Below are 27,662 nucleotides of genomic sequence, written 5' to 3'. Positions count from 1 at the left end.
AAACATGAATAAGCTCACCTAATGGAAATTCTATGGATGCTGAAGTCTTCTGTCCTTTTTTTAGCACTTAATAAAGTCTCTGAACAGACTTCAGAGTTCATCTTAGAAACACTGAAAAAGCTTAGGACTATATGTAGGATATCTGAGCAAACCTAGCATACCTCTACAAATATTTATTAAGCATATATTAAGATTCCTTACATTTTGGAACTTCCTGAATGGCACAAACTGGACAATGTCTCTAACAGCCGGTTCTCCTGATGAGGACCTAAGAACTCCATTGTCACCATCAAGAAACTCCATGGCATCGAAGTCTGCTCCTCCAACACCAACAATGATAATGGACATGGGCAGTTTCGAAGCATTAACTATGGCAGTCCGAGTTTGATCAAGGTCTGTTATCACACCATCCGTTATGATCAGAAGTATAAAGTATTGCTGTCAAATCAATAAACACTGTGTCATGACAAAGCAATAGAAAACATGTAGGCATGTACACTTAGAAAAATGGACATACAGGACTATATACTGTTGTCACTTTGAGCACGTTCAATGAACTCACCGAGTTTTACAATCAAACATCTACATTGCGGTCAGGCTTCATCTATACAGTCCGAAGAAATTTATAAGGACAACATAATCCATCTTTTAAAAGAAGCCATCTTTAAACAGCCACCTCACCAAACCCCAGTGATATCACCCTTCTCCTTCTCTCTAAAATCCCCAGACAAACCAACAGTTAACCTATCTGTCCTGGGATAGAAGGCAGTTTATTGAAGTTTTGGACAGATAACACCTGTGAAACTTGTATTTGTTTCCTTTCTGGTCTATCAATACCTTTATGAAGTGCTACCCTTTGCTTCACTCATTACATCCTTCAAATCCTAACTATAGATTAAAACATATCCTTTTGTGCTGAAAAACAGCATGTCCATTTTCAAATTCCATTAATCATGTTTTCTAGCTAATTTATGAAGTTAATTACCAAGGCATCTGAGATTACCTTGCTGTACTTTGGTAATTTATTCAAGTACCACTTGAATTGCTTCCACTATACTGCCAGGCCTTCTAAAAGTTGGCATCTTAGCTTCTGTTCTGGATTAAAGTACCAAGAACAAGCTAGAAGTACAAAGTTCAGAAACTATCCAACACTTCTTTGAACTTCTGGTCTTCTCTCACTTGGTTCATTTCAGACAATTACTGGGCAGCACAAATTGAAGTTCCAAAGGTACTCCTAGTATTCTTACAAGTCTTCCTCTTCAGTACTTTGCTTCCTATCTTTCCTTATTTGCCTCCAAAATAATTGGATTTCCCTTATGTCCTGTGTTCAAGTACCACCTTTTCTCATTGTTCCCCACCACTCCACTCCCCCACTGCAGAAAGAATGTCTACAAAGCAACCATGATCGGAGAAGGCTATGACCAGCAGCATGACAGCATATGACACTGGATTAATTTCTCTCTTCTTATACATCCCTCCATACTGGAAGAAAATTAATAAAAACAAAAGCCAACCAAAATATCTACAGTATGCATTAAATGGCAAGGCAGCAAAATTTCTTTAAAGCATTCTTTCAGGCAGAAAAAATAAATCTCTTGCTAGGCATACTGCACTCAGGAAAAAAAAAAAAACTGTACAAGAAGTTTTGCTGCTTTCCTAATATATATATTGATGACAGTTAGACTACCAAGGCAAAACCTTATAAACCTCTTGGCATATGAAAATCCTTAGCTCTTTTCCAAATATGTTATTTTTCCAAATTGGAAAAATAGTATTTATAAACAAGAAGGGAAAAAATAATATTTATAAACTAGAAGGGAAAAAAATAATATTTGTAAACTAGAACGGAAAGAAAAAAGTAAGAAAAATACACGCACTAGCATGAAGAACTTACAGATGCTGTTTGCTGTTGTGTAGCTGCTGCAGCAAATCTTGCCACATGGTTTATAATTGGAGAAAAATTTGTTGGTCCATATAATTTCACTTGAGGAAGACAAGCCCGATATGCATCAACAATGCCTTGGATTCCTAGAGAACACAAATACATCCTCTTATTTCTTTCATATTATAATTAGGATATTTTGAAGCACTCAGTGTTCCTAAACCACTGTATATGTCAGTTATTTAAAGGGAATGATTTACAAGCAATGGAGGCCTTCAGTTTGGCCAATGCTTAACACACATACTTAACATGCTTGGCTTTATGTGAATAGAAAGGCCAAATACTGGATGCTCAAGTGCGTGTAACTAAATTACAGCAGTTCTCTCCACCTGGCAGCTTGTGGTAGCTAGCCGTGTGATCAGAGATGTCATATTCAACAGGTAACAGCAGCATCATACTCAAACCAGACAACCACACTAACATGAAGTAGAATGAAGTGGCTTGACAACATGAGAGAACCATTCCCAGCTCACCTATGCTGTGCCCTAGCTGCTCAAGACACTTCTTTCACAAAACAATACAGAAGAGAGCCCAAATGCTATTTCTAGTAACTAAGAGAATTGTTATAAAATTGTTTCCTGCTACACAACTATCAGAACAACATGTTACACAATTCACTTTGCAAGTGTTTTTATCCCTTCATCTTAGACATTTTATTCTCTAGGTCTGATGCTACTTTCTCAGACTTACCATTACAGAATGGGTTTGATGGGTTAAAATTTAATGGAAACTCATGTGACACCTATCAATACACAAAAGACATAGTTAGGACTATACATATAATCTCCTCCTGAAGTGTTTTTAGTTGTCTTATATAGTGCATTTACATATTCAATTACCTGAAATGAAGGAGGAATTTGTGCACCAAATCCAAAGGCTGGAAACATCTTATCTCTAAAAAACCAATTTTTAAGAAAATGAAGTGAGTGCCTTCCTTTAAAAGCTGTCATAGTTCAATAACTTTAGCTAATCAGTGCTGCTTTTGACCATTAAAAGTGCTGTTTATTAAGCATTAAGATGCAAAATTTAATGGAAGTTCCCCCTTGTACTTAGAAATAAGACCAAACCAGTCTTTAGCACCAAATTGGGAAGAATGTAAGCCTTTATTTAAATTAATGATGCTTTTTACATCACAGATGAAAAGCCTTGCTTGTCTACAGTAAACACAAGCTTTTGTTTGTGATTATGTCATGTGCAGTGATTATGATGTTGGTTTTGGCTCTACATTTCAGCTCACAAGTTTCATTCCGATATATCTACTGCCATCTTCAACACTGGTTGAAGAAACTACCACAAAAATCTATATATCTAAAAAATGATTTAAACAAAAATCTAAAAAACTTACGTATCATAATCCTGAATGACCATTCCTACAGACCAAATGGCTGTTAGGTATTCATTAACCCCGTTAGGGCTGAGATAATGCAGAGAGTCTGGAGAGCGAGGGTCTCCATTGGAGCCTGTAAAATCTATCCCCACCTGTCAAAATGCAGTATTTGGATCAAATTGCTGTTAGAGATAAAATTGTGTTTCTTATCTCTGGCAAAGCCAAAGTGAAAATCATGGAAGAGTTATAAAGAGTAGTTACCAAAACATCTACAAATCTAACAGACACAATACTTCGATGTAGGTTTCTTGGAATATTAACACTCTTAAAATAATGCCACTACAAAATCAGCACCAGCTCTGCATCTCTCAGAAGGGCTGAAATGACATTCATCTATCAGGTTTTCACCATGTTTGTTTTCAGTTACCACTCACAGCAGCTCTTAAATAGCTGTTAAATTGATTTTATCCTCTATCTTGCCATCTTTTCTCTCAGAAGTACCACTAGTCAGACACTACAGAAGCCTAGAGATAATTCTCTGTCTGACCTCAATGGGTCTTCTCTGCCTTGGTGATGAGGCATATTACCAGGGTGAAGACATCTTACTGTTATTTGTGCTGCATTTCATTTCCGAATTACATTATTTAAGGGTCATAACCCATATGATGGCTTCTGTATGTTGCTTTCATTAAAGTAAAAGGCTTTGAAAACCACCATCAAGGTCAAAAGTGAAATCTTAAAGGAAATTAAGTAAATCACAGAAATGTCAATTTCTCATTGTCTCTATCCACACAGCTCAGCTAGTTCCTAACCAACGTAACTACAGGTTGAGAACTTCGTGCCGCGAATAAAGGAAATAATTTTTTCTAAACAGACTAGATGGACTCTGGCAAAATGGCTTCCCCCCTCCATGCTACAGAACAACTATAAAAATTTTTAAAAAATAAACAAACAGTAATCTAAGGAAGAGCACAGGCAATTATATACTTCAGTTTGTTCCAAAACTCTGAAGCTACTTTATATAAATGATTTAACTTACTGTGAAATTCAGCTGACACCCCCCCATGATGTAATCCAGGAATGTGCATTCTACTATTATCTAAAAAATGAAAGTTAAAGACAGGAATTAACCTTTTTTTTTTAATGGGAGAAAACCAGTAAGTATTGTTGCAGAAACTTCTGAGGTTCCAGTTTTGTTTTCTTTATCCATGCAAAGCCGTACTTTTACTCTACAGATATCCCACCCACCCACTGCACTGAGGCTGTTTACACTGTGCCATCACACACTCAGTACATCAGAATCAGGCCTTTTATAAAATTACAGGCAGAGAACGTAGCTCCAAAAGCATTATCATTTATAAAACAACATTATCATGACAGACTTACCAGATTTTAATTTACATTAAAACAGTGAGTTGGGAAACACAGTGGTTCAGGAATGGCCTTACAAATTAGTAAGCCACCTTTGCCATACAGATGGCATCTTCAAGAGAATGGGAGGGGACAGACACACGATTCAGCTGTTAATCTGACTCCTTATATGAATCACAGCCCTTAAATATTTATGGTGTCTGGAACTTTCAGGCATTTTAAAGTTTCTTACAGTTTGAGGGTGTAGGCATACTAGAGTTGTTATGCCTTGAACACTTAAAACCAAAGAGTCATACCAGAATATATTACTGACCTCACAGTGCTTAACGCTCACAATGCCAGAGTTCTTATAGGTTTTCTTCTTCTGTCTTTTCTTTTCATTGATGCACTCAAATTCAACCTGCGTGAACACAAACAAATCCAACAAAAGCACTATAAATATAATTTTTGCAAGAAATTTTAGAATTCTTTATTCTAGGATTGATAGTTTGGACTTGTATTAAAACGCAGTTTATTTCACTATCAAGCAAAGTTAAACCCAGCCTGCCCAAAATCAGCAAGAAAAATCCCATTATCAAGATAAAAATTTTCTCTAACCCAAAAGCTTACAAATGCTTGTTTAGACAACTGCATTTCAACTATACAAAGAAATTCTGTACCATTTTCCCTATGAGGAAACTTCCTTTTTGGTAAAGACGTGGTGATTCAGGCAAAGCATCACTGTTAGCAGCAGCTGTGGTAGTAATGTACAAAATAAAAGGTATATGTTTCAAAATATCCATTGTTGAGGCTTCATTAATTAAACTGATACCTTAACCTCCAAGTGCAATCAACAGATAGCCAGGTTAAGCAGCTCCTGCCATTGCACAGGTATGATGGTACAATGCAACATGTCTGGTGCATAAATAGTCTGAGGAGCTATTCCAGACATGTCTTCTGGATCAGTGCCAGAAACTGGTTCCACTGCTTTGGTTTAAATTCGTTAAGTTCTAAAAAGTGATCTTGAAATTAATCTCAAGTGAAAAAATGGACTAATAATATCAGCACCCGAGTAGTCTACATGCCTCTGGTTTACCTTCTTTTTTTGGACATTTCCCCATTAGTATAATTTCTATTTGATGGAAATTGTCTTTCAGTGACTTGGTTTTGTGCCGTTATGTCAACTGGTGATGTACCCACTACTAACAGCCACAAGATACATAGAATTTACAATCTTTCAACTACATTTTATAATCCTCCAATCAGAGCTTACTCACAGCACGCTTGGGGGAAGATACACCCCTTTGGAGAATGGGGAAAAAAGAAAAATCAGCAATTCTCCAGAGAATGTAAAAGCCACATGTTCCCTTCAGTCATACAAGATCATCTTCTTCAGCAGCTGAGGATACAGAGTCACACCCATGCCTGCCTCAAGTAAACTTGAAAGAAGTTCTGCCAGATCTCCCACAGGTGCAGCTGATGTCTGAATTGTGGTAGTAACTGAAGATCACACTTGGAGTATATAAAGTCAAATTCTAACGCACAAATTAGATATATTTTACAGACATTATCATATTAATCAGATCATGCAGGGTTAGAGATTAGTTCCTTTTAAAAGTAGAAAACACCTGAAGCAGATTATTTGTGTTGTCTCTTTACTTCATTTTACTGGCAGAGCAGTAAATTACTTAGATTAGGTACAGCCACAATTCTCATGAAAACAACTTTCTTAAAGCATTTCCAAAACCAGCACAGGTAGATAATTTAAAATACTTTTTATTTAAATTCAAAAGAGACCACACCTATTATGCTACTAGGGGTGCAATGAAAATAGGTATTCATATTCTCAAGGAGCCTTTACACATAGTTCTTACAAAAATATGGGTTTGAAAATGCAAACATACAAGCCTGCTACATTTAATTTATGATATTGCTCTATAACAAAAGCACATTTTTTAAAAAACAAAAAGGAAAATGTCCTGTTAAAATATTTGTAAAATCTTCATTTTAAAAAGGAGAGAAAATGGTTTTATGAAACCAACCTGCTCCCCAATTTATTTTTTGTAAACTTTAATTATAGAATAATAGGAAAGATTGCTGTCAGCACTGAAAGCTAAACTGATACCACCTGTCCACTGAAAGATCTAGAAAAAAATAAAAAAAAAAAGAACACCACCTAAGAGCTCCAACTAGGCAGCATATGAATTACATGCACAGGATATGAGTCCAAAATTCCTTACAAACAATATAAAACCTTAAGAAGCATTAAACTGAACCATGCTTAATTCAAAATGAGTTCAGAAATGGGTTTCTGAAAGGAAAGCACAGCAGGGCACAAAGCAGCAATCAAAAAACCACTACAGTCAGGGTGGACTCTTCACATCCAACAGATCTGAAGAGTTTAGTATGAATGCAACACTAGAAAAGTTAGAAAAGTACAAGCAAGCATTCTTATATATACATCTTACTATTAATGCAGAAGTAGTTCTGCAGGTTTTACAGAATTTAAGGAAAAGATGGTAAAAATATTTTGATTACATACATAAAACACAGACTTTTATGTTAAGGTTGCTATGCCACCTTTTTTCTTATAAACGTAAAACTCATGTATTAAAAGGTTTGCAGGTTCATACAGTTCATAAGAACAGGAAGAGTAATTTGACTTTAAAGAAGATCCATCTAACATAACACATTCAGTGGCATTTTTGTGCAGTGGCATGAGCTGAATTACTAAAGTATCCATGATAGTTGGTAAGGCCCATACTCAAAATAAAGGACTGAGTAAAACCTCAAAAATACTACAAGCTTTGGCCTTTTAACTGCAGTGAAATTTGTGCTGCATTCTGTCTTCTGATACTCTAAATGTTTTGATTTCTATATTTTTATGATTAATTAAATTAATTTGTGCTGATGGTTGGGTATTTAAGATACATAATATTAAAAACTGTAACCAAAATATTAATCCTAGGAAAGTGGATGCATAATGTAAATGCTAAGTCAACCACAGCTACAGTAGCATTGTTAAGGTGTAGCCTAACACAATTTTGATACCTGCAAGTCAAGTGACATAAATGAGTAAAACAACTTATCAAAAAAATATGGACAGCTTAGACCATGTAAAACTTACAGGTGAGGACCGAGATGCTTCCTTCAGTTTTGACATTGTAGTTTGAAAACTTCCTATGAGATCATGAGACCCATCACTATCATAGTCATAACACTCAACCTAAAATTAAGCATTATTCACTGTTAGTAACAGAAATGGCACTACATAAGCAACAAACACTGCAATGGCATTTCTAGTTCAGGCAAACCTGAACATCCAAAACATTCCTAAATCTCTTACATCATGGAGTTTTTCTCGTTTTAGCCTCTTGTCTGCAGTCTTAGAATGGCATAGAGTTGTATCTAAAAATTATATATTAAGATTGGGTAAAAGCCAATATACCCAGTTTCAGATCAGATCTTCCACTGAAGTGAAGGAGAGATAAGAATACTAAGCAGTGTCAGGTCTTGCACAAGCAAGTAACCTCAATTATATCAAAGTACATTTTGGGAGTGAGGGGGTGTCAGGATGAGTAGGAAAACAATGTAGGTTTTTTTACTGTCATCGTGGATTAAGAGAAATTTCCTTAATACCTCTGAAAAACTATCTCTAACCATCCAGCCAAAAGTTTAGTAAATCAGTTATTCAGTGTTCATGAGATTTTTATTAATACTTTTATATTACTTTATTAATCTTCAAGATAACTCAGAATTTATAAGTATGTGAAAGTTCAGCCCCAAATCTACAAGCAAGACTTGGTTTTTATTATCAAATTTAAGCAGTCATTATGATCCACACTTCATGGATCTGAATAACATCTAAAAATCCCTCTTTTTCTGTATTCAGTGTTTAATGGTAAGTTTTACTATTTAATCAACTCATCTTTTAACACCCCAAACCAACAAAGAAGGCAGAACAAGTAAAAATACTTTTTTCTTCTTTGAAAACCTATCCATTTGAGATAGCATAATCTTACCACTGTTACTTTAATGTCCTCAATTTTTGTTTTTTAAAAGCTCAACTTATGAATGTGACCCAACTGCTTTTACAGATAAAAAGCTGTATATTTATCTATAATAGCATGTTGATTCCATTCACTTCTGATATTTCAGTTTAGCACACAGACATGCTAGCTAACTTAAATTAATCAAATCACAGAAAAAATGAGAAAAATACTTAATAATGATAAATAATAACAGTAATAAATCAAGAGTCAAACTAGGAATCCCCCATTGTTTGGAATCAAGACACAAACTTCAAGAAAAACTTTTCTGAATATATATAGCTTAAACTGAACATCTATTTTCATGTCTGTCTTTCCAGACTGAAAAAATAATACATTATATTCAAGAAACAATTTAGTTGATTACTTGGCCAGTTCACTTAAGAATAACAAAGTAAACCAAACAACTTCAACATAGGCTTGAGCTTCTGAGAGAGGAATTAACTTTCTGAAAACAAACAGTAATGTTGAAGTACAAAATATGGTGCATAGATTGCAGGTTCCACACTATGCAGAACATGCCTCTGTTGCAGTTTGCACTACCTTTTCAATGCACTCATAAATAAATGCATGCACATGCACTGATAGCAACTTAAACCTCATACAAGCAGCCACAGAAACAACAGACTAATGTTCATGGCAGATGCTATGTAAATTCTTTTGAATGCCATAAGTTAAGCCAATCAAATACTCAGCCAAGTGCTTCAGTACCTGAAATTTAAAACTGAAGACATTTCCTGAGCCAGTAGTTATGAAACATGTTCACAGTTAGCACAGTTACTTCTTTTTCCTTTTAGAGGGATCAAAATTTGTCTTGCTTGATATATTTGACCCATTTAAGACAATTTTCAATACTTACTCCAGGTAAAACAGAAACAGTTCTTTTGTTCCATGTATGCCCCTCCTGGACATGCAATAGCGCTAAGGAACCATGTGATAAAATTACATGTATATTTTCCCTAACAGAACGAGGCATGCTTGCTCCAGATGAAAGGCTCACATTTTCAACAGAGAAAAAACACTGACTGCAAACAAACTCACATGGAATACAGCAGTAAATCCAGAAGATAATCAACTTGGTTTGTGCATTGCTGGGGATACACAAACTAAGTCATTAAATAGGTGAAAAGCCACTCATTATGGAAAAGTTGGTGGTTTTACTTACTATGACAAATAGCCCATTACGTATGCAACTGCACGCATATGAAAGTGTTAAAAGTATTGTTTAATCCTACAACAACATTATAATACAATTCTGTCTGCATTTTAATGTTTGAAGTGATAGCTCCCAGATTTATAAATTAACACATAATGCTACTGTCTGAAAGTCCATAACAACACCAAGTAAAATCCATTTCTTCTAGAAATAAACGTACACTTCTGAGGTAAGATTCCAAGGAACAGACTTCATTAAAATGACATCGCTGAGAATAACTCTATCTTAACAGACATATTTTTATCAACAGTCTACAGTTTTAGTATGCTTGTTTACTGAAAAAGAATATATTTACATTATGGAGATGTAAGAGCTGTGACAGCTATTTTGGGGAAAAAGGAAGCAGAAAGAAATGAGAAGGAGAAAACACAGAAGCAGTAAGGGAAGCAGGTTCTGGGCTTGTAAAGGTGTTCATTAGTCTGCTCTGTAATTATGTATTTAAATCTATACAGGTGCTTTTAACACCCACATCCCTGTGGCTGTTAAGCATTTTCTAGGACTGCCTTAAGTCATATGACTAATACCTGTCATATGCAGATCATGCTCCCATTTTTCCTTCCCAGAGGAAGAATAGCAAGTATAGTGGCTTGTTTCATTAAGGGTTTTTTTTTAAATACTAAAATATCAGGTTCCTAACATGTTCTTGATAGCTTATAAAAGGCATTTTGATTGGTTGTTTAGCTTCAATTCCACCCCTAAAGGGAATTCCTAAAGAAAAACATTCAGAAGTTAAACATAATTTATTCAATATAAAATCTGAATCATTACATTACAGGTTTGGTTGACTTTCTGACAGAAAGTTCGGTTTTATTTAAAGAGAAAAAGTGATTACATCTGGTAGCCATAAGATACGTCTGGTCCACATCTATTATCTCAGCTAGTATTAAGTGTAATTAATTGTATCAGATAGTATATTAAGAATTTCATTACCATTACCTGTTACACCAGTAACAAAGTATTACAAGATCCATAACACAGAACAAAGCATATTCTAGCCTTTACCATGTATCTTTCACTGTGCAGTATCTGAACACCATCAGTATTGGCTGATGCAACACTTACAATCCAAATAAGAAACTGAATTGGGTATTTCAAAGCTACTTATGTTCAACTGGTTTCCCACACTTTTAAAGACCAACTTTTACTAGATAATGCATCATAGGTGTGAGATATGCTTTTTTTCTAAAACATGCATGTATCTCTGTGACTTTCAGATAAGAGTAAGAAACCTAATACTTTCTCTTCAATTTGAAAAAGGCAGTAACTAGAATAACACAGCTTCTATTTATTACATATTCTGATTTTTGAATGCATTAATTCATACACACATTTCAGATGCATTACCTTGATTGACTTATCCATGTCACTGTAACACAGAGAATTGAGAGAGATTTTAAAGGGCCTCCAAACAGGATTCAGGTTGTTTTTAATAACCTGTTAAAAAAAAGTCAGAATAGTATTGTTCACAAGAGTGAAAAGTAGTCACCATAACTGGTCATACCTTCATGCCATGATTTTTGTAAGCAAACACAGTTGACTACTGCTGCTGTCAATCACTTCCTGCAACCCAAATCCTAACATCTAGGATATAAACAGAACTACACATTCTTAGCATGCAATACCATTGTCCAAAAGAGATGGTATCTTTCAACTCCATGTTTTTCTTGACTGCACTGTGATCTGTTACATGATTCAGCTAGTACACTGCAAAAAATTAAATTGATCTTTACATAAACATTGACATTGTGTTTTTTTTTTAATTAACACACACATATACATTAACATATATAAAAGTGCGACTTATCAAAAAAAACATGGAAGATTATACTGGAATTTCTGAATATGTAAGTGCTCTAGAGATTAAAATTCACTCCATCTTATATTTATTCTGAAATTCCACTTATGGAAATATTCTCTCAAGAAATTAATGGTATAGTTAGGCAGAAACAGTGCATGAGAATAAAAGGTGTCTCAAGCTGAATGCTAAATAAGTGAAATTTAAGAATAATACTGAAGTATCTTAAGAACTTGTCAACTGGAAAGTATCTGTCATATACCCAATATATCAAATAATGACCTTAAAAAGCACAAGAAGCAATACTTAATTATTAATAATACCTAATAAAAATAATAATACTCATACTTCCAGCACTGTAGTACAGAGAAAGTTCTCTTTTGAAAATGAAAACAGTAAACAGCAGTTGGTAGCATTAAAGGTTTTTAAAATCTGTAACAAAGAACTAATCCTCCAACCAGTTCCAGGCTGGAACAGCAGATTCTGGATTCATTACTGAAATAGATGATTGAAATCCTCATGGAAATGATAGATTTATAAAAATAGGTTCTCTCATGAGGTTGTTCTCCTGCATAAAATGTGACACAGAAAGGATTTATACTTCTTCAACATCCATGCTTCAAAATTAATAGAGTCATCACTGCAAATGTGCACAGTACCTCAGTTGTGACTAGGGCCTGAGCTTCCACTACAGTGAGACAGTTTGAACCTACTCCTACCCTGTCAGTTGCTGCCACGGGACCTCTGCACCTCCTCCTGGGTGGAAGGCTGCTGCTGCTCAAGCACATTATCCTTGGCTTGCCCTTGCTATGCAAGCATTTGGTATAATTACTGTCATTAGTACAGCTAGATGACATTGACATAAGAACAGCACAGTCACAGGAATGCTTAAATTCTACCCTCAGAGTAGCACCAAGAGTGAGTGTGCAGTACCTTTTCAAAACACTTGTTTTCTTCTAGATCACAGAAGGTTTAAAAAACATTATTTTCCTTTAAAACAGGGTGCATAAATGACAATCTGAGTAAGACAGATTTCCTGTTCTATCAGAAAGTCAGTGGAAGAGCTGAGGTGATTCCCAACTGGTCTGCATGTCAACTACGAAACCGTTCTCTTCTTTTTGTAAGATACTATACCTTTCGTGCTGTGATTCACTGGAAATCGAATAACCTTAATCTCTAGATTGTTGACTGAAAATATCCTACCTCTGTTCTGTGAACCATCACCCAGTTTCCATCTCCAGTCTGCTTGTGGAATTCCAGATAAGGATCTGACTTTCCAAAAAAATCCTGTATTTAAAGAACATGTAATTATTCCAGAACAGCCTGTGGCATGTATGCCATTAAATACTAGTTAAAACACACTTAGATTAACAAAAAGTAAACTAAATATTGAGGGAACAAAAGCTTTAGATGAAGAAATACAAATCTGATCATACTACCACCTGTGAAAGAGAAAGAAAACGGGCCATGTCCATCAAATTAGGATAAAAGTTCTGTAGTATCCATAAATACCTGACAGTTCAAACAAAAGAATACTATATCAATAAGTACTATGATGGATAGTTAGAAAACTGAGGATTTCACCTAGTTTAAAAAACTAGCATTAAAACGACTAGGAAAAATATTAACTTTTTTTTTTAAATTTATTTTGTTTCTAAAAGTCTTTCTACAGTCATTTTAGCAAAACCCAAAATATTTAGCCTAACAGATGTATACACTCTATTAACACTCTTTATCATTTATTTCAGAGAACTAAAAGGTAATCATTTATACGGCTATTCAAAGCAACAGATATACTAAAACTCCCTTATCATTATGAATAAATGTAAAGATTTACATTTAAATGGAAGCATGCTGTTCACAGACTACCCCTGCAATGCACTTGTTTTATTTAGAAATACGTTATAATTCATTTCAAAACAGTCAATGAAGTTACTCTGAAGCAATCTTTCTTCAGTTTCTTTTTCAGAGTAAGAAAAACCTTAATGGATTTAATTACTTCAGAAAAAAAATAAGAATGAATATTTTAATGTTTCCTGTTTTGACAAGATTCTGATTTTACTACTTTATCAAAGAAACAGCAATCACTTAAATACCTTATTGTCCAGTTTCCTTGCTTCTACTTCCAATACAACCACCCTGTTATCCTTCACTTCTTCTGCTGTAATCTAGATATGCAAACAAAATAAAATACTTATTTTGTATTCAGGAACTACATATAGTCTTCTCATATTCACAACACTTCTATGACAGGACCATTAAAACAAATCATGTTTGTGCACAAATGAAGCATTAAAAAAATGGTGTGGGGGGAAAGGAGGAACAATTTGTTTTGACATTGGGATTCACTACATGATGACACTGACAATTAACGATACTGCCCAAATAGTAGCATATCAGATGCCCTAATTATTTTGATGGATGCAGTGAGTCTTATAGATGCAGAAGGTTTGCTGCTGTCGTTTTGGATGACAAATATTAGTGGAGGAAAAGAAAAATGCTTTAAGATACTTTTTACAGCACTGTAAATTAGACACACTATGTTCAAGCCACTAACTAGTAAAACCCCACAAAAACACTTAAGGATAAACACAGAAGAGACTTATTGTCTTAACTGTCTTACCGTAATACTTCCTCTTCCAGCAGGTCTGCCATTTTTAAGTACTAATGGCTTTGTTATAGTCCTGCTAGAAACTATCTGCCAAGACAAAATTTGAGCATCAAGCATTATTAACACAATTTAATAGATTCTCAAAGACAGTGAGGTATTTACATTTTAGGAACTTTTCCCTAATCATGAAGATGACAACATTACATTTGCTTCCCATGATCTCCTAAAAATAAATAGGTAATACTTGATAGACTTCAAAATTTTAAAACACATATGCAGATGAACACACTGAGAGTTTCAGGAACAATATGAAATAAAATGTCTTATGTAATATGATACACATACATGGACAAAGATAATACCTTAAGTTCCAATCTCAAATTGTTTTTAAGGTTTCATACATACGATTCAAACACATGCAAGCCATGTTTCATAAATGGCTTCAGCAAACAGATTTATATACATAATGTTTCTCATGCAAACAAACATCAGTCTCCCCCTGCAGTGTTTCTAGTTGATTTTATTTTATCCTCTTCAGGTAATGCTTTCTCAAAAGTGTGTCTACTCATTCTATAGGCCCTTCTTTAAGAATGAATGATTAATTTCAAATTGTTACTGAGTTTCATTTCACAATGCTTCCGTCTTGATAATGCACGTAAAATACAAATACATTAGACACAAGGGAGGAAAAATCCCAACATGACTTTCCTCAGAAGAAGAGCCTTTGAAGGATCTATTAGAAACAAGTTAAAAAGAAGCTGCATGATAGCACCAATAGCAGAATTTGACATGGAAATGGGAGTGAAACAAACAGTAGGCAGAACCAGAATCACTGTTTGCCTTGAGTGGAAAGCAAATTACAAGGTTAACATGGCCTTTGTGAATACTCATGTCACTATACAAAATTCTCTTTTTATGGAGCATGAAAATAAGAATTTGAATATTAGAGTAAATAAATAGCAATTACTGCTTTGTGCTCACTGACAGTCCACTTTCATACAACAACATACAGACAGTCACCATCCTACAGTACCTTTCAGGGCATCATCTCAAGACCTTTTGCAAATAGAACATATATACACTGAACCGAGGCTTAAAAAAAAACAACAAAGGGAATACTTTTCAACTTAGAGTATCCCAACTACATAAGAACAGTGATAAATTTAAGGTAAAAGTGGTTAATGATTTGGAGTAACTTTTATTTTCTTAATTCTAAGGAAAATCATTTGCATACTCACTTGTCCCAGTGTACATTCAAATTCTCCTAAGAAGTCATCATCACTCAGATCAAAGGTTTTGTTATCGATGTCATATATTCCAAATTTAAGTTTCTGAACAAGCTCAAAATAGTAATCAATTAGGAATTTCTTGGCAAACTTTGGGTTCAAGGAATTCTTAACTCTTTCTGTACGATCAACCTGTAGTTAGAAAGATATCACTTGATCCAGTATTTCACCAACCAAACAAGCACTCAAAACAAAGAGCATATTATTAAAGAATTTTCTTGCTATATAGTATAAAGACATATCTTCCCACAAACCTGTCATTAAATATAAATACAAAACCCACTGCTGTAAGAGATATGTGAGGACCTGTTTCTCTTTGCTCCCTGTAAGAAGTACATATTCCTGCATAAGGAAGATCAACATAAAAATGTTATATTGTCAAATTCAGGATGAGACCCTAGGTTTGGAATACTGGATTTATAAAAGCACATGTAAGCATTTAGAAGGCTACTTCTCCTGGTCCACATATGGCTGGGGGAACAGTGCTAAAAATCAGACAGGTGAGTATTTACTAGAAAACAATTATTAGTGTGCTGCCTGTATAACTATTATAGATATAATCTATAAAAGTGTTCAGAGGTGCTGGTATATTACTAAAATATTTTAATGAAATCATACACTCCACTTTTAAAAGGTCCAACAACTCAGACTGTGTTTTTAGCAGATTCATGAGAAGAATCACACTGTACCTCATACCACTGCTGACCACTCGTGTTCTGGAGAAGCACACACAGTGGGTCTGACTTGGAACCAACATCTTTATCCAAGAGATTGGTGCAGGCAATGGTCAGTTCCACCTTCGTCACACACTGGGCCGCCATTTGTTAAGCTAGAAAGCAGCAACAGAAATCATTATTTTAAAAATGGACTAAAAAATAAAAAATGGGATTATCACAATGCATTAATTCTCTGACTAATCATTAGAACTGTTAGCTTGTCAGGGATAAAATTTGAGGCTCCAAATGCAAATTTTAAGATTTATCATGTACCAACATCACAGTATACTGTCATGCTCTTGGCTTTGTCACATAGGTATAAAACTTCATTTCAAAATCAGCGCATAAGAAACAAGATCGGGTTTCTTAGAATGCTTGAGTAACCAAATCAAAACCAGGACACACCATGAAGAAACCACAGTGGTTTGAACTGCCAACAATAAAACTTGCAAGCTTTAAATTACATCCTGTAAAGCCCACATGAACACCAGTATCTTATAATGTAGATATTAATAATAATTCAATAAGGAAAAAAATTATATGGTATACTCCTCCACCAAACTTTTTTAACAAAATGCTGAAGCCATGAACATGGTAGAATTGGAAAAGGGTGTTTTAAGTAGGTAACAGAAATAGGTGATCTTGCATTAGTACATCTTCAAAAACAACTACAGCTTTTAATAATAGGGATAAGCAACTTTGAAGCCAAGTAACAACACAGAATTAGAAGGAAATATTCTTTCTGAAGGTTTGTTTGAAAAAAAGAACTGAAAACTTTCTGACATTTCCTCTTAAGTATCTCAGTCATTCTGGACTGGAACTGAGAAGACCAGCAGGTATTATAAACCTAAAGAAATCAACTCCATTATCAGTTTTGAATCCCATGCTGGGATAACATGCATTTGCAAGCCTCATTAGGCCTGAGCAGTAGATATTTTCTGTATAAAAAAAAAAAAATCCTTAAAATTATACTCTCCAGGAATACAGCTAATCATTTCCAACACCTCTCTGGGAGGTGAACCTCTACAGTACAACTGACCTTGACTGAGTGACTAAAACTTCCAAATCCACAAGCAGCCTATCTTGGAAGTTCCCAAGCCTCTTTAGCTTCAGCTTCTCCCTCTCTATAATAAGTCCACAGTCTAGACACAGTATCCCTCTAAGTTAACTTGTCTTGAAAGTGCATGGCACACTAAACAGAACAATAAGGAAGGAAAGGCATCTTGCTTCTATCTAGCCTCCTCACTTGCATCATACATATATAGAGTATTTGAACATCAAACTATACTCATCTCATCTCTCTTCCTTTCACTGCATTCATATGACTTTTGGTGAAAAGGAACTTTTTTTTTAGAGGCAAAAAGGGAAAGAAACATGAGAAAGAGGAACGATGAACTGAACACAGGAGAAAGAAAACACTGCGGTCTGAGGGAATTTTCCAGAGGCTTCTTGTATTCCACTAGGGCACACTTCATGCATTGCCTCAACATCTCTGTTTTGGTATCTTAGAGATGGACCTTTTAGAGAATGAAGTAAACATAAATGATCTGTAAAGGAACCACTCCAACATCCATACACTATCTTTAAGAAGCATGTCAGATTCATGGAAATTCTCCTGTACCTACCAAACACCTAAACATAATTCCATCTTTGAGTATCATTTGCTCTCATGACTTTACCAAGTTTCAGTCATTCTTAAGGGGAAAAAAAAGTGAAGCTCTAAGTTAAGTATTTAAATTGTTTTTAAACCAATGCTTTTTAGGCTTAGAAAGCATACCTCTAAAAAGCAGTCTGCCCCTTTTTTTCCTGGTTCTTTTTTTATAATGGTATTTTCCATTCCCTATTGCTTTCCTGGCTGCCAGACAGAGCTCATTAACAGTCAGTGGTTTTGCCCATAGAAGCCAGTGCAGACCAGTGCATGCCTCCTTAATGGCTGTTTCCAGAAAAACAACTTTCTGCTGACAAAATGATGCTGTAATACCCACTGATGCTGCAACAGCAAGTAGAAAGGGTTTTCATGAAATTCAACAGAAATCAAACTTTAATTGAGATGTATTTCTCAAAACAGTCAAAATTTTCATGCTCTAACGTCTCTGAAATTCTGTATTATTATGAGTCCCCAAAAGGACCTGTAGCCACATTCCTTTACATTTCCAAAATCACTGTTAAACAGATAGCATCCAGTCAACCTAAAAACCTGGTCAGCTTTTTCTACTTAGCCTGTGTGTACACATCCCACTTCTCTTACATCTGAAGTACTTTCACACATTAATACGTCAATTCTGTTACTTCCTCTCCTCCTCCACATGTCCCTGAATCTTCCACTATGCATCTAACATGGGAAAAGAGAAGATTTAGCAAAAGAGGTGCTGTGCAAAAAGCAACCTTTAACACACAGAGAAAAGAAGAATAAAAAAGCTGCTACCCTTCACTGAAATGCAAATATTCTTGTTTGAGACCTAATAATTGTGTCCACATTAGATAAAAAACAACTTATAACAAGAACATACATTATTCCAAGTGGAGGATATTCAACCTGAACCCCAGATACAAAAGCAAAACTTCCCAAATCCTGAGATAGTCCTTTAATCTCTTCCATTTCCAGTTTTGCAAAATCCAAGATGAAAATATAATGCAAGGCATTTTCCTCAGAGGTTTTGAGAATATCAGGAATCATTATTTGTAAAATAGGTTGAAGAGGTCTGTAATACATCTAATGCATTTCAATAAATAATTTTGGTATTTTATTTGAAAAACAGTTAACATGATTATCCATAATACTGTGAGGCTGATACATTACAATAAATACAACCTGATTTTCAATAGCATAAACATAAAAACTTGGTAAAATAGTTACTAGTAAGAAAAAGTCCTTTCACATTAACCCAAAACAGTATTTATGGTAGTGAAACTCAGTACATAAACAACAGATACTTCTCTTACAACACTGTAGACATTACAGAATTTGCAAAGGGCACACAGATGCTTTGCATGTGTGCACTCAGAAGTCCTTTTGGAGCTCCACATATCCTGCCCGAGTCCCTGTAATCCCATCCTACTTAAAAGGAAGAATTACTCCATCTCCACCCAATTCTCCTCACTTCTGAAAGCCTGTGTTAGCTGAAAACTTTCAAAAAAGGTTTGGGAGGTGGGTGGCAAGATTCCTAAAGATAATAAACATCCTGAAGGATCAGAGTCACTGTCACATAAGTGAGCATGCTCTTTTTGAAGACTTGATGGAATAAAGAGTCTGGAAAATTGCAGTCTCTTCAGGATGGTGGGAATAAGAAATCTCAGCTGCACTAGTGCATTACTGTTGGAGAACGGCTTGCAGAGAGCAAGGCCATAGCTCCCTGCAGAAGTCAGTCACAGCCACCTGAGATAAACAGAGGAAAAAACCCAGGGTACAGTTATACTAATAAGGAAGGAGATTCAAGCCTCAGTGATGCTAACAGGGACTGCTGTGAGAACAAAGAGATAAATTGGGGCGTGTTATGACCTTGGGGGTGAGCATAAAAACAGCCCTGGCAGGGAAACAGGTTCAAAGCAAGAAAGATGTTTATGCATACCAGAAATGCCACAAGGGGCTGGGATATTATAATGTGACCTTTTAGATGTACCCAAGGGCTGACATACTATAATGTAGTTTCTTAAATGTATCCAATAGAGTTACAAGTAGTGTATTGTAGAGTGCTTATATAAGGTGCGATTTCTTTCAATAAAGTTGAAGCTTGTTCTATCATTCACATTGAATCGGCTGCTTGCTTCCTCCTCCCGCCACACATTACCTCTTGAAATACCGTACTACAAAACACTATCAAATCTAGTAGGCGAATCAGATGCAAAATATTCTAGATACGTGGCTGGATTACTTGCACATTTGGGATACTGGAGTAACATTACATGGCCAGATGACATGGTTTGGGATCTAGTAGGATAAACCCTGACTGTCAGTAAGTTACGTCACACAACAAGAGACTTACTTATTCAATTAGTTATTCTTATGAAAATAACTCTGCTCCCCACTGGAGAAATTTAATTAAACCCTTTGTTTTTCTAAAGCTATCAACCATTTGTTCTCCATGCAGGGTACACCATAAAGTGAAGTAAAGCACACCAGAAAGGGGACAGATGACAGCTCAATAGTCCTTTTTATTGGAATAGCTTTTATGACCACAGGAATGTATCAGGCTTTTTAAAAAAAACACCAATAATTCTGGACAGGAAAACACTGAAAATAACTACATAAACTGTATGGGAGATACTTGTTCCTTATCCCATTTCATATCTAGGCCGCTCAAGAGCATGACTAGGTCAACTAAGTATATTACAAGTCCTTCTGCTTGAGTTGTCATTATCAAAACAAAACTCTAGGTCTAGTCATGTCTTGCAGTTCCACCAATCATAACATTCTTTGAATTTCACTGATGATTCCATTGAAGACAAGTGACATCCACCAAATAACCCAGCCAAGTTCTGCTTTTCAACAGAAACTGTAAACTCGGTGTCACAGTTTAAACCCAGCCATCAGTCAAACACCACACAGTCTCTCACTCACCCTCCCCTACCCCAGGGGACCAGGGAGACAACTGGAGTGGTAAAAGGAGACTTCTAGGTTGAGATAAAAACAATTTAATAATTAAAAATAAATAGAATTTGAAAATATTAATAATAACAATAAAATATACAAACACAATACAATATACAAACATAATACAATTGCTCACCACTCACCAACCAGTGCCCAGCCCCTTCCCAGCTAGTGATCCCAGAGGAGGGGAAATCCCAAAACCACAACCCCAGAAGAGCCACAACTTCCCAACTAACCCTCATCTATATACTGAGCATGATGTATATGGTATGTAATCATTCACTGGCCAGTTTGGGTCCATTGCTCTGGCTGTGCTCCCTCCCAGCTTCGTATGCACCTGCATACTGGTAGGACACTGGAAGTGGAAAAGTCCTTGATTTCTTAGCAACAACTAAAAACCTCAGTGTATTATCAACACTGTTCTCATACCAAATCCCACACTGAATCCAAAACACAGAACTATTCTAGCTACTATGAAGGAAAATTAGCTCTATCCCAGCCAAAACCAGGACACATGGCATTCTATATGGAAAGGAACAGACCTGCTATCAGAATAATCTTCTAACAGAGTACTTGGGAACTGTCAGACTGCAGCAATCCTATCAGTGCTGCAGTACCAGAGGAGTCTATAGGCTTGCCCAGATAACCTTCAAGAGTAGTGCAATGGTACATTCAGAAATACAGGCATTTCCCAATCTGACAAGCAGAAATACTTAACTAGAAGACAAAAAGACTAATGAAGCAAGGACTGCTCTAGCTGGGTTGAGCGTCACTGCCTTTAGTCACAAGTCTCAAATCTGTTTTGATGTCAGCTATTGTTGTCAGAACATTTTCTAGTTCCTGTGACTGCTCATGACAACAGTCCAAAAAAATCCATATTTTATAGTTACCTCAGGGCCCAGATGGACACAGAAAAAGCAGGGGAAACATTTCAGAACTTGCTAATAATAAAGTCTATTCCTGATCATCTTACCTTTTAGCTATAATGCTACACTTAAGCGTTTATGTAAGCTGTGTGCCAGACTAAAAAAGGCAGTACCATATACAAGCAGTGCTCTGATCCTTCTTGGATTATTAAGTATTTCCAACAAACCTAGGCAGATGACAACACAGAAATAAATTAGTTATTCAGACAGATTATAAAAAAGGAAAATCTTGAACAGAGCCTAAACCTGAAATAATACATACGACCCTTTGCTTTCCTGAACGTTCCGTGTATGCAATTGTTCAGTCTCTGCTCTTTCAGACAGACCTAAGACACCATTTCTTGCAAAAAGAAATTTCTGTGATAAAGATCCCTAGATCTGTACTCCTTAGAACCTTTTCTACTGCATCTCAGACCAAGCAGTAACAGCACTTCTCACAACAGCCTTTCACAAGGAGGGTTCTGGTAAAGAGCTGGCACAAAGATGAACAAAAGACTTAAATGAAACTTGGGAGACAACATCCATCTGACAACAGAATCTGCTCAGTCCATACTCTCAACATAGTCCTCTAGCATCTCTTTATAATAGCTGCACATGCGAAGAGTAGGTAATTACGACATAGTCCCAGAACATATCACGACTGCTGCAAGAAGCTGACAAAGAGATGCTTTTTTCCACTGACGGGCGCAGTAGCAACACAATTTCTAGTGATCTTGGATTACATGTATATAAATGTATAGTTTTAAAAATTTCAAGGTAACCCTTCAAGGAAACTGATCACCTCACAGGAGCTGACATTTCATAGAAAATTACAAAGGCTAAAACTGTTCCATAACCTAATTTTATCATCGCATTTGAAAATTAGAGGCTTCTCTAAAAATCATACCTCTAGATGTGAATTCAGGTTCCAATTTTTTTCTCTCTTTACAGGCCACAGAGATGATAAAATTGTCCTGTGGCACTAACCGATGTGCTGACAAGTTGAATTAACAGAAGCAGCTCAAAGTAATACAACTCAATTTGAATCATTCTGTATTTCAAGATTCACATAAAACCCTGAGTGTAAGCTATCTTCTCACATTCACTATTTAACATGCATGAAGGAATTATATCATTCTTAATTGAACAAGTGATTACACTGATAAAACCCTAATGACCACAGAACTCATTTTACTGCAGATTATGGCATGCAAAAATAAAAGCTAGTATTTAAGAAATCTGAGGCATATGAGTGTGTGAGAAGGGAGACATTTATTTTCTTATGGAAAATGAATGATCTATTTACAAAAGATTCACATACTCAGGCAGTTCAAATATTTATCTACTGAACTGGTATCAAACTGTGTAACAAGTCAGGCAAATATTCGCAGATAGTTCCTATATATAAAAATCTATCATTAAGTTACATTGCCAAAGAACATATTTAGAATGCTGTTTTAAATTCTGCATAGACACTTCACAGACCAGAAACTATTAATTTGATTTCTAGGATACCTGTTCACAAGATGACATAAAAAAAAAAATAATTTCTAAATATCCTTCCGTTGAGTTTTTTATTTCTGAAAATGTATGTTCACCCTTTAGGCACATCTTTAATGCTAAGTGTTCTTTCCAGCATCCTCACAGAATCATCTAGGTTGGAAAAGACCTTGAAGATCATCCAGTCCAACCATTAACCTAACACTGACAGTTTCCAACTATACCAGATCCCTCAGCGCTATGTCGACCCGACTCTTAAACACCTCCAGGGATGGAGACTCCACCACCTCCCTGGGCAGCCCATTCCAACGTCTAACAACCCCTTCTGTAAAGAAATGCTTCCCAACATCTAGTCTAAACTTTCCCTGGCGCAACTTAAGGCCATTACCTCTTGTCCTATTACTTATGACTTGGTAAAGAGATTCATCCCCAGCTCTCTGAAACCTCCTTTCAGGGAGCTGTAGAGGGCGATGAGGTCTCCCCTCAGCCTCCTCTTCTCCAGACTAAACACCCCCAGTTCCCTCAGCCGCTCCCCGTACGACCTGTGCTCCAGACCCTGCACCAGCTTCGTTGCCCTTCTCTGGACACGCTCGAGTCATTCAATGTCCTTTGTGTAGTGAGGGGCCCAAAACTGAACACAGGAATCGAGGGGCAGCCTCACCAGTGCCGAGTACAGGGGTCAGATCCCTTCCCTGTCCCTCCTGGCCACGCTATTGCTGACACAAGCCAGGATGCCATTGGCCTTCTTGGCCCCCTGGGCACACTGCTGGCTCCTGTTCAGCCGGCTGTCAATCAACACCCCCAGGTCTCTCTCTGACTGGCAGCTCTCCAGCCACTCCTCCCCAAGCCTGTAGCGCTGCTGGGGGTTGTTGTGGCCCAAGTGCAGCCCCCGGCATTTGGCCTTATTGAAACTCATACAGTTGGCCTCAGCCCAGAGATCCAGCTTGTCCAGATCCTCACACAAAAATTATTTTAAGAATTTTTGATGATGCTTTGATCCACGTGAACTAAAGTATAAAAGGTAATATTGTGGCCTGAACAAGAAAATTAAGAAATATAGATCTTCTGCCTTCAAAATGTAGTTGCTTTATGCAGACAGCATTCAACCAGGGGAAAGAATGTTTCTGCATATATGTTTTATCATAATATTTTTATATCAATTACTTCATGGAAAACAATCTATCAACTATGCAATTTGAATAGTATCCTAAATCATGTATTCTTCATAGCAATTTCTCTGTGTAGAACCACTGTCTGACTTTACATAACTAACATTATCCAGAAGAAAGAAAAATTTGTACCACTAAAAATTGCACCATTTTATTGTAAAAACAAGGTGCAAGTGACCACATGTTTCAGACTAATTCTTCATACAGTCCATTTCAAGTCTGGCATGTTGTGACCACTGTTAAAAATACCAGTTCTTAAAAATGAGATTATGGTAACTTACCTCAGAGGTCTGCCTCTGAGCTTCTCAGTAGAAGGCTAAAGCTTCAGTAGCAGCATTGAAATGAAATGAAATGAAATGAAATGAAATGAAATGAAATGAAATGAAATGAAATGAAATGAAAACCAAGAACTGTTATTCCCATGTATCAAAGTAACAAGTTCAAATGCATATACTTGAGGAACTACAGCTCTTCTTAAAATAAATAGCCTGTCCAACAGTTTTATGTGTCCATGACAGCAGCACTGTAAAGATTATTTATGGGAAACTCAGAGCCTTTGTTAGTGAACAAAGTACAAAATACATTACATATTTTAAAAGTCCAGCAAAAAAAAGCCCTTTAAGATTTTAAGAACAAAGACTAGACTACCTGTTTGTCCTGTTCACTTTTTTTTTTTTCTTTTCCAGTAAGATGACAGTGTTTTACAGTAAGTAGACCAAAATCAGCAGCTTGTAAGCTCCCAGTGTGGCTTATGCTCTAATAAACCTGTGTTTTCCTACACTGCTAATAGCTGCCCAAGAAAAATCAAAAAAACCACTATCCCAAAATGGTCCATCATAGCATTTTGTATCTCAGTATAAATAATAACTTCAAACTGACAATCACAAAATTACACTTTACTATAGCCCAGATGTATTTCAAACCTTCCTATAGGCAGACTAAGAGCTCTTCAGTCAGCTGTCCTTCAATTCTCTATCACAGCAGCTTACTTGGACTCTGCATTCACCACCTTTGGGCAGCATCATACATGCTGTGCATATACACAGGCAGTGGCTCTGAACAGAGGCACGCAGCGATCATGCTACATCCTAGAACCATCAGATTACTGAACATGTACTAATCACCCACCATGAGGGCTTTGTAATAACCTTCCTGGATGTGAGAAGCCCCAGAAGCATATTTCCACCACTAGAACTAATTCAGCTGGCTCCTAATTGTACGTTGGATAAAACACTGAGTGAACACATGCACTTGATCCAGCTACAGGTAGGAAGGACCTACCTACATGATACAGTCTTCTTTCGACCACAGAAGAAAGTATGAAGCAAGTGATGCAAATCATTAAGACTATTTCTTAAATGGAAGCTCAGACCCAGCAGTCCAGCCCCACAACTCCTACATCAGAAACCCTTCAAATGCTTAATAATGCCATTTTTAAATGCCTGAGCAACAGCACCTCATCTAAAGCAATATTAAAGACAAACTGAAGAAATTAAATATAAAGCAGTAAAGAGCACCATAATTCTCCTTCCTGTCTACTTGTTTCCACCAGCCACACCACTGTTTCAAATGTGATGCTAGAAGGGCCATTACTAATCTTAGCCTAATTGATCCAAAAATAGAAGTAACTTTGTTGGCTTAACAGGAACTAACACCTACAAATACTAACTCAATCGTGTATTATTTATGTTGGAAGAGCACCCCCACTTTCACTGAAAAATAAACAGAATTAGTAAGAAAGAAAAAAACATATCTTACAACTTAACTTTGTCCCTAAAGGTATTTCCTAAAGGAAACCATAGTAATGACAGCATCTGATTCTAAATCAGAATGCAGGAGGAAAAAAAATTAGACTCCACCCCAGGTAATAACATTAACATATCTGTGGAGTTGAGGTTTTAGTTTCATTACCCCTAAAAGAAGGATCTTTGGTACTGTTTGTAAAAAGCAGCTACTATGACTTCCCTCTAGCCTTAAATTATGGAGAAATGTTAATGCCTTGGGCATAACACAAGGCTGTAAAACACTGTGCTAAAGCACTGCTACCCTGGAATTCTGGCAGATGACCTTTAATAATGGCTTAGTTATTCAACTTACCAGAAATGGACTGCTTGTTTCAACAGCTGAACTAAAATTAAGTCACATATAAAGGATTTGTATAGATTAATTTTGAGATATTTAACACAAACATATTTGTTGGAAAAAACACTGCATCCTCCTTAACAACATAACAGAAAACCCAAAAGACCTCTGTCTGGTTCTCCTTGCTCCTCTACACATCTTTCTTACTTTTCTTCTAATGCCTGTTGGTGTTCTGCATGTCCTGTGAAACATCTTACGTCTGTGATTAAACATTTATAAAATTAAAATTTAAAACTTCATATAAAAAAAAAAATCTGCGGTGAAGTTTGAGTCTAACTATTTTTACTAAATAAACTGTTTGTAGCACCACAGAAATACCTTTAACATTCAGGGACAAAAAACAAATGTAAGTTTTGGAGGTAGGGTGATGCATACTACCTTGAGGATACTTAACGCACTTGAAGATACGAGTATGAAAGCAAACATAAAGGGCTTTCATATTTTAACTTTTCCCTAGCAAAAGAGTAAATTATGACAACATGCATGTCACCCAAGGTTTGTCTTACACATATCATGCAACTGCAATGAAGAAAGAAAAATCAACAACCCACTCGAACTGCAGCAGTTCAGGAAGAAGAACATGTATTTTTTAGGAACGATAATGACTTCTGACAGTCTCCTTTCTGAACCGTGAGGGCGTTTTCCGTAGTAGTGTTACATCAGGACAGAGATCGGCACCCGGGACTTCAAAGTCCTGGCGTGCAGCTTTAACTTCACGGAGTTTCGCTACCTGAAGGACGGCGAACCAGACGGCCGATTCCTCGAGCTCCGCAGACGTTTGTGTCCGGTGCCCCGCAAAGAGCTGCCTGTGCCCCGGCGCAGGAAGCGGGCAGCCACCTGAGGGGATGTTTCGCAAGAGGCTGTTGGGACAGCTGCCACCCGCGGCGCCAACCACCGCCGGCAGCTGCAGCCCCAGCCCAGGCCCTGCCCTGCCGTGCCCTGCCCGCCAGCCCTGCCCGCCTGCCCCAGCCCCACGCGCCTCTCGGCGGTACGAGGCGGCAGCCCTCAGCCGCCGGAGGGGGAAGCGGCCGAGGGGCGACGCGCGGAAAGCATCAACTCCCTC

The 27,662-nt window shown here is 36.6% G+C and overlaps 1 protein-coding gene across 5 annotated transcripts in view; it reads right to left on the bottom strand.

Moving 5' to 3' along the window:
* CPNE3 (copine 3) overlaps nucleotides 1-27,481 on the bottom strand; it is a 31,694-nt gene extending 4,213 nt beyond the window's left edge. The window contains exons 1-17 of one of the 5 annotated variants that reach the window (XM_026841647.1): nucleotides 27,330-27,481; nucleotides 24,739-24,779; nucleotides 21,884-21,976; nucleotides 16,266-16,405; nucleotides 15,529-15,708; nucleotides 14,303-14,377; nucleotides 13,776-13,847; nucleotides 12,883-12,966; nucleotides 11,229-11,318; nucleotides 7,747-7,845; nucleotides 4,954-5,040; nucleotides 4,309-4,368; nucleotides 3,288-3,421; nucleotides 2,782-2,836; nucleotides 2,633-2,684; nucleotides 1,895-2,028; nucleotides 202-438 (exon numbers count right to left, since the gene is read on the bottom strand). In XM_026841647.1, the coding sequence (XP_026697448.1) occupies nucleotides 202-438; nucleotides 1,895-2,028; nucleotides 2,633-2,684; nucleotides 2,782-2,836; nucleotides 3,288-3,421; nucleotides 4,309-4,368; nucleotides 4,954-5,040; nucleotides 7,747-7,845; nucleotides 11,229-11,318; nucleotides 12,883-12,966; nucleotides 13,776-13,847; nucleotides 14,303-14,377; nucleotides 15,529-15,708; nucleotides 16,266-16,397 (1,491 nt within the window). In that variant the 5' untranslated portion in view covers nucleotides 16,398-16,405; nucleotides 21,884-21,976; nucleotides 24,739-24,779; nucleotides 27,330-27,481. Of the gene's footprint in view, nucleotides 1-201; nucleotides 439-1,894; nucleotides 2,029-2,632; nucleotides 2,685-2,781; nucleotides 2,837-3,287; nucleotides 3,422-4,308; nucleotides 4,369-4,953; nucleotides 5,041-7,746; nucleotides 7,846-11,228; nucleotides 11,319-12,882; nucleotides 12,967-13,775; nucleotides 13,848-14,302; nucleotides 14,378-15,528; nucleotides 15,709-16,265; nucleotides 16,406-18,069; nucleotides 18,283-21,883; nucleotides 21,977-24,738; nucleotides 24,780-27,329 lie in introns of all 5 variants that reach the window. The other 4 variants (XM_026841645.1, XM_026841648.1, XM_026841649.1 and 1 more) reach the window with 4 other exon arrangements.
* Between the last annotated feature and the right edge of the window lie 181 nt (nucleotides 27,482-27,662).

Source organism: Athene cunicularia, assembly GCF_003259725.1.
Source record: "Athene cunicularia isolate RWA chromosome 2 unlocalized genomic scaffold, athCun1 chr2_part1, whole genome shotgun sequence".
NCBI lineage: Eukaryota > Metazoa > Chordata > Aves > Strigiformes > Strigidae > Athene > Athene cunicularia.
The sequence above is the reverse complement of the archived record's forward strand: the minus strand, read 5'-3'. Positions and strand labels throughout refer to the sequence as shown.